The sequence below is a fragment of the Zootoca vivipara genome, chromosome Z1 (assembly GCF_965207765.1).
Source record: "Zootoca vivipara chromosome Z1, rZooViv2.hap1.1, whole genome shotgun sequence".
Classification (NCBI taxonomy): domain Eukaryota; kingdom Metazoa; phylum Chordata; class Lepidosauria; order Squamata; family Lacertidae; genus Zootoca; species Zootoca vivipara.
The window spans coordinates 3,659,808-3,677,035 of record NC_142583.1 but is presented as its reverse complement, the minus strand read 5'-3'; the positions used below and the strand labels follow the sequence as shown (position 1 = coordinate 3,677,035).

The 17,228-nt window shown below is 44.9% G+C and overlaps 1 protein-coding gene across 4 annotated transcripts; it reads right to left on the bottom strand.

Annotated features, from left to right (window-relative positions):
* Positions 1-909: 909 nt before the first annotated feature.
* On the bottom strand, positions 910-16,849 carry ZBTB49 (zinc finger and BTB domain containing 49). Of its 4 annotated transcripts, none has more exons than XM_088657485.1 (8): positions 16,241-16,849; positions 13,009-13,181; positions 11,183-12,288; positions 8,929-8,975; positions 7,184-7,257; positions 4,682-4,764; positions 3,711-3,872; positions 910-1,644 (listed from the first exon to the last, which is right to left on the bottom strand). In XM_088657485.1, exons 2-8 carry the CDS (start codon positions 13,158-13,160, stop codon positions 977-979), a joined length of 2,292 nt encoding a protein of 763 aa, XP_088513611.1. In that variant the 5' UTR covers positions 13,161-13,181; positions 16,241-16,849; the 3' UTR covers positions 910-976. The 4 variants fall into 4 exon arrangements, with proteins under 4 accessions (XP_088513611.1, XP_088513607.1, XP_088513609.1 ...); XM_088657481.1 differs by lacking the exon at positions 16,241-16,849 and adding an exon at positions 15,897-16,061; XM_088657483.1 differs by lacking the exon at positions 16,241-16,849 and adding an exon at positions 15,586-15,722.
* Between the last annotated feature and the right edge of the window lie 379 nt (positions 16,850-17,228).

Below are 17,228 nucleotides of genomic sequence, written 5' to 3'. Positions count from 1 at the left end.
TTTAGCCACTGAGAGGAAGCCCTTCCTAGTTTATGCCCATGTGGTAACCCAGCATGTTCACATCCCCACACCCACATGGAAACATGGCAAGCTTGGTAGTCACTGAGTCACTGACGGGCAGATCTAGGTATTACAAATATTTTTCAGTGACCAAAATGAACATGGTTGCCAATCTCTGCTGAAGGTACAATTACACTTCAGCAGCACTTGTAGAACTTCAGACTCTTTAGTTTATAGTTTACAGAATTGTAGAGTTGGAAGGGAACCTGAGGGTCATCTAGTCCAACCCCCTGCAATTAAGGGATCTTTTTGCCCAACGCAAAGATCGAACCCACAACCCTGAGATTAAGAGTCTCATGCTCTATGGCATGGGTAGGCAAACAAAGTCCCACAGGCCGGTTCAAGTCCAATTGTCTTCTGGATCCAGCCCGCGGACGGTTCGGGAATCGCGACGTGGATCACCAGTGTGCACGTTCTTTCCCTTTCCCTCAAACGGTGGCAGCGGCAGCACCTCCTCCCTCCCTCCTCTTGGCTTCTCCCCGTCCTGCCTAGAGGAGGAAGGGGGCTGGGCTTTGTTGAGCTGTGGTTGGCTGAGCACCATTTTAAGCAGCCCCTCTCTGGAGCCCTTTTGCATGCCGCTCATCGTCCTCCTGCCAGTCGTAAGACACAGGTAAGCAGCCACCGGGGCTCGTGGTGCTCTTGCATCATCCCCCCAAAAAATATAGTCCCCCCCCCAAGGTCTGAGGGACAGTGGACCAGCCCCCTGCTGAAAAAGTTTGCTGGCTCTACGGACTGAATTGCCCCAGGTCAACTCCATGAAGGAACTCCAAGAAGGATAATGGGATTGACCTTCTATTATATGGCTGTTGTGAGGATTATAAAGCATTGTACAGGAAGCACTTTGAATAGTTCAGTGCACGGTACAAATGTTTGTTTTTATTTATTCATTAAGACGACAAACCATAAGGCGAACTTGTCACTGGCCCAGCTCACTTTCATTCTGTAGTGTCTTCATAGCCAAACCCCAGAGGGTCACACTGGAGAAAAACGGCCCTTCGTTGTTTCTGTATTCAGCAGAAGACGCGCGACTAGTCAGCTCACTGCTGCAGCCGCTGCCCATTGCACTCATGCAAGTCTGAGTCATGGAATTGCCTTCAGATTGCAGGGGTTCCTCCTCAGGGGATAGATCCACACCTTTATAATAGCATGTCCGATTAGGTCTTTGCTGAGATTTGCAGAGTTTAACCGGATCCAAGCTCAATTTCTGTTGGTTCGCACACTCATTCTGTTGCGCAGTGGGTCGCACCTTGCGGAATGTTGCCCCAGGGCTGTCAAATTCAGTGGCCAAATTTCCGTTTGGGTGGATGGGAAACTTCACTGACACTGGCAATAAAGTTACGGATATTTCTTGGGCAAATGAGTCTGCGTTCTGGGGCTTCTCAAGTTCAGATATTTCTGCTGTCTGGGAAAAGTCACCCAGTGTATTTGGACCACTGTTACCAACTTTGCAATGGATTTTTTTGTGGCGGCGCAAGACGGCAGAGCGACTGAAGCCTTTATTGCAGGTCTCACAGTTATACGGCTTTTCCCCAGTGTGAGTCCGGATATGTCTCCGTAAGTCGCCAGACCCCACAAAGCATTTCCCTGTAAAACAAGAAAGGTTATTTGGAAATAGTATCTCCTAACGAGTATTAGCTGTCTTGTCCATGTGTTACAAATGAATAATTATCGTGTCTAAAATTATCGTGTCTAAAATACATAGTTTGTATTTACAGTCATACCTCATGTGATGTTCGCTGTGGGATACATCTTTTCATGTTGTGAACGGGCCGAACCCAGAAGTCCCGGAATGGGTTACTTCTGGGTTCGGTGCATGCATATGCACAGACGTGCTAAATCGTGCTTTGCACATGCGCAGGAGCACCCAATTACATCACGCGCCTGCGCAGACGCGCTGCTTCAGGATGCGGCCTTTTCAGGTTGCAACGGGCCTCTGGAACGGATCCCATTCGCAACCAGAGGTACCACTGTATTGGAGTGCTGTTATCTAGGTCATAAATGTGTCCAATTTATCGCATATGCAATAGGTTATAGAAACCTGCTTTTTTAATTAAGGCTGCGCTGTCCATCAATTTTACACACAGTGGAGCATTTAATTATTTTGCCTATGAATTATTCCTTAGTTGAAATTATGTGTCGTATATCTTTCAGTAACAGATATTACTATTATATAACTTTGGGATGTATTCAACACAGCACTAAGTTAAAGTCACTCAGGAATATATTATCATTATTACTATTAAAATTTGTATACCACCCTTCATCTGAGGACCCCAGGGTGGTTCACAACTGAAAAGTACAAAATAATAATACAAACAACATACTGAAAACCTTCCTTCCTCAGTATAACAATACAGATGTGAAGAGTTCACCAGAATCAATACTTCCCGCTTGAAAGAAACACCTACAATAATGACGTGATGGTTCTAACTGACCGTACCGTCAGTGTTGCAACCGCAGACATGTATCTTATCCTTTTCCTTGATATTTGTGCTCTAGGCAAGCTGACTACATTTCTAGTATTATTCCAGAGTTCAATGACTTGTAGACTCATGTCTACTAAGGAGATTCATCTTTTTGAGCAATCACTCCAACCAATAGCGATTGTATTGATTAAATAGCAATAGCTACTGTATAGAGCTCAACAACTTTGGCTCCCCTAAAAAAAGCTGAACAACTTTGGTCAATGCAATGGGTTTTATATAGTGGGAGCAGATCACAGTCTCGTGGAAGTTTGACATGCCTGGTATAGAGAATGCAGTAAATTTGTTCCGCTGGTGAAATGTTTTGTGCAGAATGCCGTTGCACAAGAGAATCTATAAGCAAGCTACTGGTAACTTTGTTGCACAATGAGTTTCCAATGAGTCCTCTGTTGCACAACATTAAAACTCACCTGTCAGAGGGCCTTCTGGGTGGTGGCACCTGCCCTGTGGAACGCCCTCCCATCAGATGTCAAAGAAAAAAACAGCTACCAGATTTTTAGAAGACATCTGAAGGCAGCCCTGTTTAGGGAGGCTTTTAATGTTTAATAGATTATTTTATTTCATTTTTCTGTTGTAAGCCGCCCAGAGTGGCTGGGGAAACCCAGCCAGATGGGCGGGGTATAAATAATAAATTATTATTATTATTATTATTATTATTATTATTATTATTATTATGTCTACCAATGCAGAAGCCCTTGCGCTAGAAGACAGCTAACCTTGCTAACTCCTATTGCGGATGTAATTATTTTTATTGTTTAAGCCAAAGTGAAGAGGCTATCATTTAAGGTGGGAAATTCCACGAGAACAAAAACATTGCCAAAGCAAAGTCTTATGAATTGGGGGAGGGGGAACTGCTGAATTCAGTCATCGTTATTTCAGTGCTCAGAAAACCCACAAGAGCAAGAAAAAAGCACTTGCAACCATTTATTTTATTTTTTCCAAATTGAGCATGCCCCGCTACACTTTTGGAAAAGTGGCTTGTTTTATCTTTAGAGTGGCGATTTGTGGGGGTGATAAATTAATTTTTTCAGGGGAACAAACTCTTAATCGGACAGAATGCTTGGTTTAATGGTTATTTTAACTGTGTAATGTATTTTATTATGCATTTTATTTTTTGGCTACACAAATAAATGATACTCCTATATATAAATTTAAGCACAGACTTACCACAAGCAGAGCAGCTGTACGGTTTCTCTCCAGTGTGCCTGATCCTGTGCTTTACTAACTTTCTGGGCATGTTAAATGATTTTCCACACTCATCGCAGGTGAACACCTTCTCGACTCTATGGTTCTTCTTGTGTTCCTTTAAATTGCTGAAGTTACTAAATCCTAGGAGGACAGAAACACAGGACAAAGACGGCTGCTCACAGGGTGCAAGCCACAAAACGGCTCCATGACGCCGATGCAGCTCTTGGACATATGACATGTCACCAGCCCTTGGGCTGACAGGTCTGCTCCTACTAGTCGTGGCACAAGATTGCCAACTGCTGCATGCTAGCAGGGCCATGATTCAAGTTATGGGTGGGGTTTGCTTGGGCTGAGGAGAGACACAGCAAGTAGGGGAACCTGTGCCACATGGTATATGGCTGACAACAATTTTGTCACCCGGGACTCTGTGCGCCCTGCCCCGTTCTGCTCTTTTAGCGACATGTTTAATGACATTTCTGGTGCTGCATGCGCAATGGCGCATCATTCTGACGTACGTTGATCAGTGGTTGCCTCTAGAGCAGGCACCCCCAAACTTCGGCCCTCCAGATGTTTTGGACTACAATTCCCATCTTCCCCGACCACTGGTCCTGTTAGCTAGGGATCATGGGAGTTGTAGGCCAAAACATCTGGAGGGCCGCAGTTTGGGGATGCCTGCTCTAGAGGGCTCGTGAATGAGGTTTATCCAGAGACTAGGAACACTGGAAGCTGCCTTGCTTTGTGACAGACCATTCCTCCATCGAGCTCATGCCTGATCTACACAGATTAGAAGTGGCTCTCCAGGCTCCAGGGAGGAAACTCTCCATGGACCCACCTGGAAAAGCAGGTATCGGTAACTGAATCAGGCACAATCTGCATGCAAAGCAGATGTTCCACTGCTGAACTGTGGCCCATCCCCAACGATTACATCTCGAGGATATGCTCCAACTCACCTCGACCACAAATATCACACAGGTGTGGCTTTTCTCCAGTGTGAATAATGATGTGGCGCTGGACATCTCCCGATGCAGCAAACCTGGAACAGGAATGGAAAAGGTCGCTTCAGTTTGTTTATAATCCTTATACCCCTTTTCACAGCTGTGCTTCTTATTCTAAAACTGAAAGTGTCGATGCAATCATCTGCACAAGTATGTCAGGCTTCCTAGGAGGGCTTGTTCCACAGTGGGAACTGCAGCGCAGCATCGATTTAGCACCTCCACATGGTCTGTCCTTTTCTGGCCCTCATGATGCCATAAATGGAAAGGGCCACGCCTGTAGTTCCCACCAGGAGGTGATGGTTCAAACAATCACATTCCTGCAGTGCTGTGCGCACACCAGTGGTTTGTCTCACTCGAAGTTGACCAAATTGGAGCTGTGTGTCACAGTGGAAGCTGCTATGCTCAGCCCTCGATTATAATCAAAGCTAAAAGTGCTGGACAGATGCAGTTGTGAAGTATAAAGCACCATCTCGTGTCAGATGCTGCCAGAAATCTCCTGCAGATACAGTGGAACCTCGGTTTATGAACACCTCGGTTTACGAATTTTCGGTTTACGAATGCCGCGGACCCATCTGGAACGGATTAATTCACTTTCCATTACTTTCAATGGGAAAGTTCGCTTCAGTTTATGAACGCTTCAGTTTATGAACAGACGTGCGGAACCAATTGTGTTCATAAACCGAGGTACCACTGTATGAACATTAAAAGAGTGCTACTGTGGACTGCTATTGCTCTAGCGAATCATTTAGGCTCCATAACATTTCAACTCAGTCAGAATTTGACAGTCTTCCAGTCTTGCTAAACAGAATGAAGCCATAACAATACTGTAGGGTTTTAACGATATTGTTAAAAATGAAAAAGACGAAAAGGAGATGCAGAACCCCAGCCCCCAAGTGTATATTTAGGTTCAATAAATTCTAGAGCAGTTAATGCAGTAATATAACAGTGGCCGCATTCAGACATCACATTCCCAATGTGTTTGGGTGAATCAAAACTGCCAATGAGCTCGAGAACGTCTTTTCCTCAACCCCCACTCCAACCTCAACAAAAGACCTCCTGATGTCCTCAAACTCATTCCTGTGACTAGAAAACTGCATTCTGAGCAATTCCCTCCCCCCAAACCAGGATCAAAAACCACAATTCAACCCTGTTTTGCAATCGTGGTTTGAAACCATCACATCCATTTGAAAATGTTTCAGACAACGAGGAAGCCGCCATTAACGGCAGACAAGAGTTGCACAGTTTGGCAGGCTGGGAACAGGACATCTGAATACATCCTTGTATACAGTAGTAATTCATGAGCTCCACAGTTATAAAAACTTTTTACCACATGTCCACAAATAGAACAATTTTGAATGGAAGTTTTAAAAGAGATCTCTCAGGTTACAGCTCAGACAATCCCACTGAACTGCCCTGAGACCTGTGGGTATAGGACGGTATACAAATTTTAATAAATAATAATAATAAATAATAACTCTGACACTATTCTATCTATCTATCATATGAATATATGAATGATATGGACCAATTAAGAAGTAAAGAATTAATAACAGATCTATAGTAGAATGGTAGTAGCCAGAACCTGGAAAACCTTACAATTAATGAATATTTATTGTTTTATCATTGGCATGGAATATAGTCTGGCAAACAGCTGTAATGGAAATGTCACAAAAATTGCAAGGGGAGAGGGTAAAAAAGATGATTTTTACACTGCATGGCATAATTTTATTAAATATACAAATAAAACAACACCTGCAACATATATTGCAATATGGTGTAGAACTTCTTAAAGTAAATCGACAGCTCAGTCTGGCACTACTCATGAGCTCATTCTTATTACAGTCATACCCCGGGTTAAGTACGCTTCAGGTTGAGTACTTTCAGGTTAAGTACTCCACGGACCCGGAAGTTCTGCTGCGCGCACATGCGCAGAAGTGATCTGCGCGCTTCGCATATGCGCAGAAGCACTCTATCAGTGCTTCATGCGTGCATGCATGCTATCGCTGCTCGGGTTAAGTACTTTTCAGGGTGTGAATGGTACAGTACATTGATTATTGCCTTCATTTTATGGATCAATGGTCTCGTTAGACAGTAAAATTCATGTTAAATTGGTGTTTTAGGGGGTGTTTTTCATCGTCTGGAACAGATTAATCCACTTTCCATTACTTTCAATGGGAAAGTTCGCTTCAGGTTAAGTACAGCCTTCCGGAACCAATTAAGTACTTAACCTGAGGTACCACTGTATTCTATATTTTCCAAGTTGATTGATTGAAGAATTCATTGAACTGGTTTACTGTAACTACCTCATTATTATATACTGTCCTGTAAAATAATATGCTTAGCATTTTACTCCCCTCTAAAGACCTGTTTTCAGTCATGTTTTATGATTTATGCATGCACAATTTTGTAATGGAAAAAATAAATACACATTTTAAAAAACAAAAACGAAAGGCAAACCTTTTCCCGCAGATTTCACAGATGTAAGGTTTTTCACCAGAGTGCCGCCGTAAATGCGTTTGAAGATTCCCCGCCTACAAAGAGAAGAAACACGTTTAGCAGCCAAACTAACCAAATAGGTGATACAGTATTGGTAAAAGTTTATGACTGGAAATGAGGATCGCACTTTACTGAACTATGTGACACTTCAAAAACAAAGTCTTCTGCTAGTAGGATCAGTGCTGCTATTTAGACTACACTGGGGATTGCCAAATGTTTGGTCCAGCGGGCACATTTTGAATTTTGAGAGAATGCTAGGGGCTCCCCAGTCACAAAGTTGCTGCCATGGGGGCATAACACAAAAACAGAACAAGTACAGTCATGCTGAAGCTTTGCCCGTAATTCTGTTTCCGTACAAGAGATTTCTGAACCCATTGAATATTCCATACAACTGTTAAAGGCACAAGAACTCTTCCCTCCCTCCTCATTGTCAACCCTAAGCCAAAGCCTGCCATCCTGTTCCCTTTTTTGTCTGGGAGCAAGCCCCATTAATCACAAAGGCTTACTTCTGAGTAGACATGTAGACAGTTGTAGCTCAAGTTAAGTAAACTGCAAATTCTGAATGAGTGCCTGCTCTTTAGTTCCTGCACAGCAGGAGACATGGCTAAGTTTCTTTGCAAAGTTTTCACATTTCCATTTTTGGAAGAGAAAGATTATTTTCTTGTTGTTATTTTTGTTATTTTTAATACCCACCCGCAACTCTTGTGTAGCAGTTTTTGCAGGAAATGACTTCTGGGAATGTCCGTATCTCAAGCCACAGAAATATTAATTGTGGTTGCTAGAAAGGAAGGAAGGACAAACTACGGAGATTCCCATGGACAAGTTCAATGAATGGAGGGGGAACAAGAGCCATAGGGATTCCTATTGCCTGCTGTCAAACCAACTCACATAGCAATCACCGCTCTGCCTTTAGCCATTGGACAAAAACACTGGCAGGCAGGAGCAGCCAGGCTGGTTTATTTCACAGAAATCACTTAGAAGGGTACCTACACTTCCTACGATGACTAGAGACTTACTTTTTTAAAAAGTAAAACTCAAGAGTCTGGAACCCCTTCCCTGGGGCACCAATGAAGGCTTTTGCAGGCACCAGGCTGATGATCCAAAGACTAGAGGCTGGTAATTTTCTTGACCCGAATGAGGTACCAACATGTATTGTGTGTACACCAAAGGAGGAAACTCCATGGCTCCCCGCATACACCAGAGCATTATTGTGCTTTTGTTTGAAGTTATGGGCGAGAAGAGATTTCTCAATCTCTTACCTGCATGAAAAGCCCCTTCCTGGGGCTTGTTGTTATTTTGCTATAGGGGAAGGGTCAACTCTAGAGCAAAGGGACAGCAGTATTATTGTACCAGGCCTCAGAGCCCCGAGTCCAATCGTATGATCCAATTTGAATGCCACTCAGAGCTTTGGGGTTTGAAACACAAAAATAATAAAAAGGGTCATATTTATGACTAAGAAATTAGCTCGAGCTGGATTTCATGGACCTAATGTTTTTCAGACCTGAATATCTTGGATGACTAATGCTCTCAAAAACATCTCAACATTAAGCTCAAGGAAGATGGGGTTGGGGAGCAGCAGAAAAACATGTGGAATTTTTAAAATATTCTCCCCCACAGTTCCTACAGGACCACACATATTGCAATGTGAGTGAGTGACCGTTGACTCGGTGGGTGGCATGTCAACAAAAGCGGACTCAGACACCTACCTGTGAAAAACATTTGCCACAAACGTTACATTCAAATGGCTTCTCACCTAAAAGAAGAAGCAATAATATTTTGTGCTGTACAGAAGTTTGAAGCTGGCATATATATAAAAAAAGTGGAACAGTTGCCAGCAAGCTATATTTTACATTAAGCTACTTTGCTTATTTTTTTTTTCTGGAGGGGAAATCGTAACATTTTCTTCCTACAAATCATAAACACAGTGACTATAATGCATAAACACCTGAGCACAGAATTTTCACAAAAGCCTGAAGAACACCTCTAGACCTGCTTCCCAATAAATGGCTTGTTGGTTTTTGGCTCAACAGTACTAATTATTTCTGCATGTTAAGATGCCTTGTAAAATTATTGGCATGTATAAAACTGAAAATCAAAAATCAAATAAAAATAAGATCCCTCCATTTAAAAATGAAGGTGGTTTGCCTCAGGCTGACACACATAACAGAATAGTGTCCCCTTAGTAGATGTGATTGGAAATCTCTTCTGAACAGGAGAGCTTTGTGTGTGTGCACAGGAGCTTCAAGCTTCCACAATAAACCAGAACGAAGCATCTTGAAGTCATTTTACAGCCATTTCCTTCCACATACACCAAGTAGTCATTTTGCTTTTTAACTCTTTGATCAACTGACAGGTCTGAATTCTGGCATTTCTCAGCCAAAGAATAATCAGGGATTTCTGGTTCACTTTACTTATTTATTTTTTAAAAGAAGACGCAACACAAAATTTATGCATTTTCTGAAATATATTTTCATGTGCGCATCATGGTAAGCCATAATTAATGGTTACCCAGAGGTGCAGATGGCTTTGGGTAATTCTTTGCAAACCATAATCCTTGTCTTAGTGTTCTACATCCGAACCAGGGATTGTGGTTTATTTCACTCCAAGCAAACTAGAACATGAAGCCAAGTTGGTAAGTTGTTGACTTACCAGCCAAGGTTTTCTTGGAGCAGATAAACTACGATCGCTGGCTTGGATGTAATGCTAAGCCAAGGATCATGGTATGTTGCTCCCACTTCCAGAAGGGCAATGCAGATAAATTATTTTACTGGATTGCTTTAGCAGTCACCTTCTAATCAACTAAACATTACTTAATTGTTTGAAAGCCCTAAGCAATTTCAAATGCACTGGGCACAAAGCTAACCAGCTTTAAATTCCACTCACCTTGAGGAGGAAAAATAAGCACAGGCTTAACTTTTCTTTTGAAATCAACAGGCCCTCTCTGAGTGCTTACCCTAGCTTGAGCATACTCACCATCTTTAAAATATTATGTACCTTACAAATAGTAAAAAGGTAAAGGGGCCCCTGACCATCAGGTCCAGTTGTGTCCGACTCTGGGGTTGCGGCGCTCATCTCGCTCTATAGGCCGAGGGAGCCAGCGTTTGTCCGCAGACAGCTTCCGGGTCATGTGGCCAGCATGGCAAAGCTGCTTCTGGCGAACCAGAGCAGCGCACGGAAACGCCGTTTACCTTCCCGCCTATTTATCTACTTGCACTTTGACGTGCTTTCAAACTGCTAGGTTGGCAGGAGCTGGGACCGAACAACGGGAGCTCACCCCGTTGCAGGGATTTGAACCGCCGACCTTCTGATCAGCAAGCCCTAGGCTCTGTGGTTTAACCCACAGCGCCACCTGGGTCCCAGTACCTTACAAATAGTACCTCACCATTATTTAGGTAATGGCTGGTATTCCTATCTTACATTGTTTCTGCTTGCAGCACCTCTGGAAAAAAAAACCCTAAGGAAGCTCAATACTGTTGTGTTTTAGTAAGGTGTGACAGGAGGTGAGATGACTTACAACATGACCCTGACCCTGTAGATGTTTACTCAGAAGTAACTCCTACTGCATTTAATGGGACTTACAACTAAGTGGGCACAGAACTAGAATCTTCAGCAGCCTTCCAAGTCCCCTGGGAAGCTGGGATTTGCAGGCAAGCCTCCCTGATCCTGAAAACAGCCCCCCATCTTGTGGGTTGATCTGATTCCATAAGCATTTTAGCCTCACTGTAAAAGTGACAAGAGTCAGATCACACTGGCAGAATGGGAAAAGGAAAATATAGGAAGCAGCATTTTTATTTTTACAAACTGCTATCTTTTCCTTTGCAATAGTTTTCTTTTGCAGGTGTTAATAAACATAAATTATCAGACACAGACCAGCCATCACATTGCTTTTATAAGGGACACACATATGGCAAAGAATAAATATATAGCCTGCTTTTCCACAGAAACATTCAATGACTGTACCTGTATGAGACCTCAAGTGCAGCTCCAGATTGCTCGGGTGTTTAAAAGCTTTCCCACACAATGCACAAGGATACTGCCTCTCTGGCAGCAAAGTCTGTAACTGGCCACCTGCCTCAGAAGCTTCCCGAGATGCCTCAAGTTCAACATCTTCCTCCAAGCATTCTGAACTCACTAGACGTTTAGCTTCGTTTCCTTCAGGGGCACCAGTATTTGCCCTATCTGTGCTACTCTGGCTTTCCACCTCGCTTTCCCTTGCAAACTCTCCATCGGCGATTTTAAGCACAGAAGATTGTTCGGGGGACTTTTGAGACCTTAGAAAATTCAGTTTTTTAAGATGTACGGCCTTTTTAAGCCTCATCTCTTTGACCGGCTGTAAAGACGCGCCTTCCGGTTCTTGATCCTCGAGACACTCATTTAAGGGCTGAACCAGAAAGTTTGCTGGTAAGTGATCAGACGATTCCAAGACACATTCAGAATGACCGATAGCGCAGGATGGTGCATTCTTGGCCGTGCTTTGTTCTGCGGAGGGGCTGAAATCAAAAGATGGCTCTGGTGATCTCTTGTTGCCGGGACAAGTGGTTTGCTTGTAGAACTGCTTGCTATAAAAGTTACGGAGTTTGTAATGACAATTTGGCTGTTTAAGTGAGAGATCTGTGCAATTAGCACCCACAGAACCCTGCTTCTCTTTGTTTCCATCACCAGATGAGACGTGAGGTGAAACAGGCTGCGGCCCATGTGGATTATAGTTATCCAAGACTTTACACTGCTCCACAGTCGATGAACCTGCTGAACGCAGTAAATTAGCGCCATAACTCTCACCATTTGTATCTTCGGCCAAAGCGTTTTGCAAAGAGAAGGCACTACTGCAAGACGCACTGGCTGGCTGCTCTACACCTGTGGGGCTTTTTAAAAAGGTGCGGCACATGTTCAAGACATTCTGCACCTGCAGACACTGTGCAATATCCAACAACGTTTGCACATTGTCCTGATTGAGTTCAAGATGGGATGTGTACATGTAGTCCAAAATCTGGCCAATGCCGCCAACATTTTTAATATCCAAGTACAACACATCATTCTTCTGACCTGAGGAATTTTGGAACAGGGTCCTAGGAGAGAAAAAGCAGAACTCTTTATAATGCATACACATATTTAAAACTGCCAGTCCTCATAGCAAAAATATATTAAAATAAAATAGTAGTTTAGGCTACAGCACACAAACATTCTGGATTCCATAGGAGCCAACTCCTACGGGCTGGGGGTCTTTGCCTCCTAAGAAAATATTTGAGGGGGCCCCCAAAGTTGATGAGCATTGCCATTCAAATGGTGTGTGTGTGTGTGTGCGCGCGCCACATCACGTGATTGATTGTGTGGGGCAGGGTTTATTTGCACCCCCATATTTTTTTTAAGTTGGCACCCCTGTTGTACTGTAAGTATTTTCAGAATCTAGTCAATACAATTGATCAGTCAATCAATCCATCCATCCATCGTCAGTTCTCACATACAGTGACACACACACAGAGAGGAGTGTGTCAGAAGTGTGTGGGGCTATCACAAGCCTCATTGGGATTGTGAGAAATCTCCATGTGTATTAACCAGTAATATCATATGTGCCAAGCATTGAAGTCTGCCCCAATTTCCATGTCTACACTTTCCCTAGACCTGTGTGTATCAGCACAACTACTTTATAAGAAAAATAACATTCCTATACATTTGTATTCAGAAGCAAATCTCACTGACTCTAACGAGGCTTCTGGGTAAGTATGCCAAAGTTTGTGGCCTAAACTGCACTGTTAATTGCTTTCACTGAAGTGTTTTCATTAACATACCTGAAGTACTGGCTGAAAGCAGCTAACACGTTTTTATGTGCTTTGAAACAAACACCTTTGACCACCAACATGCAGTCACAGAGAAGGCCTTGAATGCGTTGCTCATGTAGCTGCTGAAGAAGGTGACAGCTGTGGCTCGCAACAGCATCCATGCCAGGGTATGCCTTAATTACCTAAAATAAAATTTTAAAAAATACATAGCATCTCACGAAGCAGAGTTTTGCTTGACCGATTGCGTTCAAATTTTGACACAATGCCGCATGCGAATATGAGAGTAACCCCGTACTGTTTTCAAAGACAGATGTCACACCTGTGCCCGGTAAAAACCCCAAAACACCGTGTTTCAAAACACACCACTCAGATGAAAATGCATTCTGGGAAAAGAACCAGGTTGCAAACCAGCGCCCTCTAGTGGCGGCTACACTGGTACTACACCTATAAAACCTCCCCTCTCAACAGCACCTCGGCTCCCGTTTACATACTAGGCTGAAGCCTTTACAGACTAGGCCGAATGTAGGTACTGACTCGCCTGGGTGGGGGTGGGGGGGGGAGGAGGGGATGGGATAGGTCAGGACATGGTGGGACCAGTCACAGGGATGAACCAGGGGTGGGGAGAGGAGGGGGCGGGATACGTCATGGATCGGCACAGGGTGGGGTGGGGGAGTCACAGGGATGCGCCTGCATAAACAGAACATGTGTAAAACAGGGGGACTCTGAAGGTGAGGGGAGTCTGAAGGGAAAGTCTCCAATTAACAGACTGAGCCACAGCAACGCGTGGCAGGCTTACCTTCCAAGTCCCGGACTGCAGAATCCGGGACCGGCAGCTGTGTGACACCGGAAGTTGCGTCAAGGTAACTTCCGGTGTCACTTTGCCCTTCTATGGGCACCCAAAATGGCCACCGCCGGCTTCGAAAGTCGCTTGTACGCATGTCAGGAAGTGCGTCGACGCAACTTCCTGTGTCGCTCCGCCCATCTATGGGCACCAAAAATGGCCGCCGCTGGCAGGAAGTCACGTCTATGCACTTCTGGACATGCGTAGATGCGACTTTTGAAGCCGGCGGCGAACATTTTTGGTGCCCATAGAAGGGCAAATTGGAAAGAAAAAAAATGGCCGCTGGAAGGAGAAAATAACGGAGAAAAACGGGAGGCAAAGTGATACGGGGGACCACCGGGAAAAGGTAAGTAAAAACGGGGGTTGAACGGGGAAAACGGGGTACTTGGCAGCTATGGTGGCAGGGCCAGCTAGTGTTTTATAAAATGGCATATGTTAAATTATAAAACGATTTCTTAATCCAAAATTTAAAATGGTTTCCTATTTTACAAAATGCTGTCCATATGCAAACGCAACAGAGCACTTGTGCATGCCTCTGACAAATGCTTAGAGAGAGATTAACAGCCATATCAAATTCCTTCCCTTCCCAGTACTGATCCTGTGGGATCGTGGCGTTAGGAGGGAGGGTGACATTTTCAGCACTTACAAGGAAATAAAGTGCCACTAAATTAAACAGAAATGAGCAGATGTTCGAGAGCAAGGCCTTGTTCCTATCATCCATGCAAGTTGCAATAAGGGAGGCCAGAAACAATCCCGGTGAGCCTGGAAGTAATAATACTTCAGCATAACCCATGTGAGCACATTGCCAAAGCATAGTTTGCCATGCTTCTGGAAGATGGGGAGCCCAAGGGGATGCTGCTGCCGCAAATTGGAAGGAGCAGGAAGCCTACAACATGTTGTGGAACCAGTCCTGCATCAATGAGTAGCAACAAGGGTGGCAATATTTAATCAATGAAATGGTTATATGCACAATTTGAAGAGTCTTTTACTCAACTAAAATGATATTCCCAATCAATTTTAAAGTATCTATTTTAAGTACAATTGCTTCTAAGAAGTGCAGGTCACAAGCACTGTTTCAAAAGAGGAGTCTCCTGTTTTCCCATACAGGGAAGTCAGCGAGTGCGGCAGCACACCTCAGCTAGTGTATAACGCATCGCTAACATTTCAGGAGGAAGGTGGACATTAGCAGCTGCCTTCAGGTCTCCTCTTGTGAGGTCGGAATAAGCCAATATACATGTGGACTGTCCCTGGGTCAAGTGACCTTTCTTCTTTCAGTTCTCAACATTCTTAACCCAGCTCAAGGTTGTCATCTGAACCAGCCAGATATTTAACTGATAATCCAACCATACTCAGACCATCATTTGACAAAGAAGACTTTTGAGCAACTTTGCCCAAAAATGGCAACTGGACATTCCATTTTGGCAGCTGCAACCTCGCTTTAAGGAGCCCATTTGGCACGGAGCTTACAAACCTGAGTTTCTAACACTGCCCCACAGAGTCTCTGCCTGAGATGCCAAGATGTTTAAAAATTGAAATTGGCTAACGAGACTGACAGCTAAAAATGCGCCTGTACATTGTGAGTGGTGGGAAAGGGGTGTGGGGGATGCTAGAGAAGGGAGGCAAGTTGTCTCATCCTTCAGCTCTCTGCAGAACATTTGTTTCACTGCACCTAGCAAGTCTCACTTCCCGGTAAACTCGCACAGGTTTAGGCTGCACGGTGCCCAGCCAGTAGGTAGGGCAGGCACCTGTTTTCCTTGCCTCTGCTCCTGCGCATCAACAGCAGCTCTCCACGACTCTTCCACTTCCCGGTCACATTTGTTAAGACTTTATGCCAGCGCACAGATGAAGGAAGCTTTCCTTGGCACCTGAGCGGCATGCCAAGGCAAAGCGCAGCCCGCACTTTGCATTTGCCCAGCAGTGAATCTCTGGGGTGCAACGGTGGGCTTTCAGGTGCCACCCTAAATGCGCTTCCTAGACCCACGAGGCTTCCTGCTGGGCAAACGTTTTGCACAGTCGAGACTTGAGCGGTGGGCAGCGGCTGCATTTAATACCAGACCTCGACGGCCCTTCCCTGGCAGCGGGCGAGATTCGTCCCTTGCGGCTCCTCGCCGGCTCTTCTCCTCTTCCCTCCTCAAGGCAAAATCCTCCCAGGCATTTTAGGGCGAGACCCAGCAGGGCAGGAGGGATCTTCGTCTGCAGCAGCTTCCTGTCGCGTCACGTCGGCCGCTTGTGCAAACTCTTGCATAGACTCCCGCATGCAGACTCTTGCACTCGATCTAGTTGCTGCTTTGTCGGAAAGGGATTTCCCCCCCCTCTCTCTCTGGTCCTTCCACGGAGCAGGGGGACCTCCGAAGCGGCCTTTCACCGAATCTGCAGGGTCTCTCCCCTCCCCATCCTTACCTGGAGGTGCCACCAGCGCGGGTTGAGTCCGGGACCTTCCGCATGCAAGAAAACCAGCAACGCCCTAGCCTAGGCGATACCTGAATGCCTATGAAATGCTGGCGTGTTTAAATCGAGGAAGTCCTTTAAGCTCCCTAACCTATTTTTAACAAGGACCTTCTCCGGCTGAGCAGGAGTGAGAGCAGCTGCCCATTAGCAAGGGAGAGATTTTATATACTGTATAAATCCACCCTAAGGTCGGAGCAAAGAGAGGAATTAGTGTTCTTTGCTGTTCGAGTGAAGTGCATTTCTTTTTATTTTGGGGTGGGTTGAGCGAGAGATGACTTTTCTTACAGTTCCTTGGGGCTGCATGCAAAGTCTACGGGCGAGTAAAGCGCCCTGCACTGGATTTCCTGCGCTGGGAGAGGCGCCGCGGAGGCGGAGCAATTTAAGCGGGTCAGATGGCAGCAACCAGGGCTGGAAAGGTTCTCGGCAGTGGATTTTTTTGGGAGTGAAAAAGCAGCCCGGTCCCCTCCTGGTCCCCAAGTCTGCCCTGTTCATACTGGGCCTGCATTGCAGGGATTAGCAATGGCTGGCAACAGAAGAACAACCGAAAGCTTAACGGGACCTCCTCGTTGTTCCTTTGCTGTATTTCTCAGTATTTCAGCCTCGCCCTGGTCCGCAACTGGCGACCTTAGTTGCAGACCGGACCTAAGCTGCAGTCTCTCCCTCCATGCTGTCAACTCAGGGATCAATGCACGGGATTACGAAATATGATTTAAAAATAAATGTTTAGGGCTTTGACTCTTTCTCCACCCCCACGCCCATTTTAAATGTAAAATCAGCCCTAATGACTCTTTGCTAATAATCACAGCTGCGGCGCTAAGATCCTGTGCGTCTCCTTTAAAAGTTTCCGATATCAACCCGGAAGTTGGTCTTCGCGTGTGAGTCTGCTGTAAGTCTACGCCTACGCGCGACCTCCTTGCCCATAGAGATGCTGAGGGCTAGA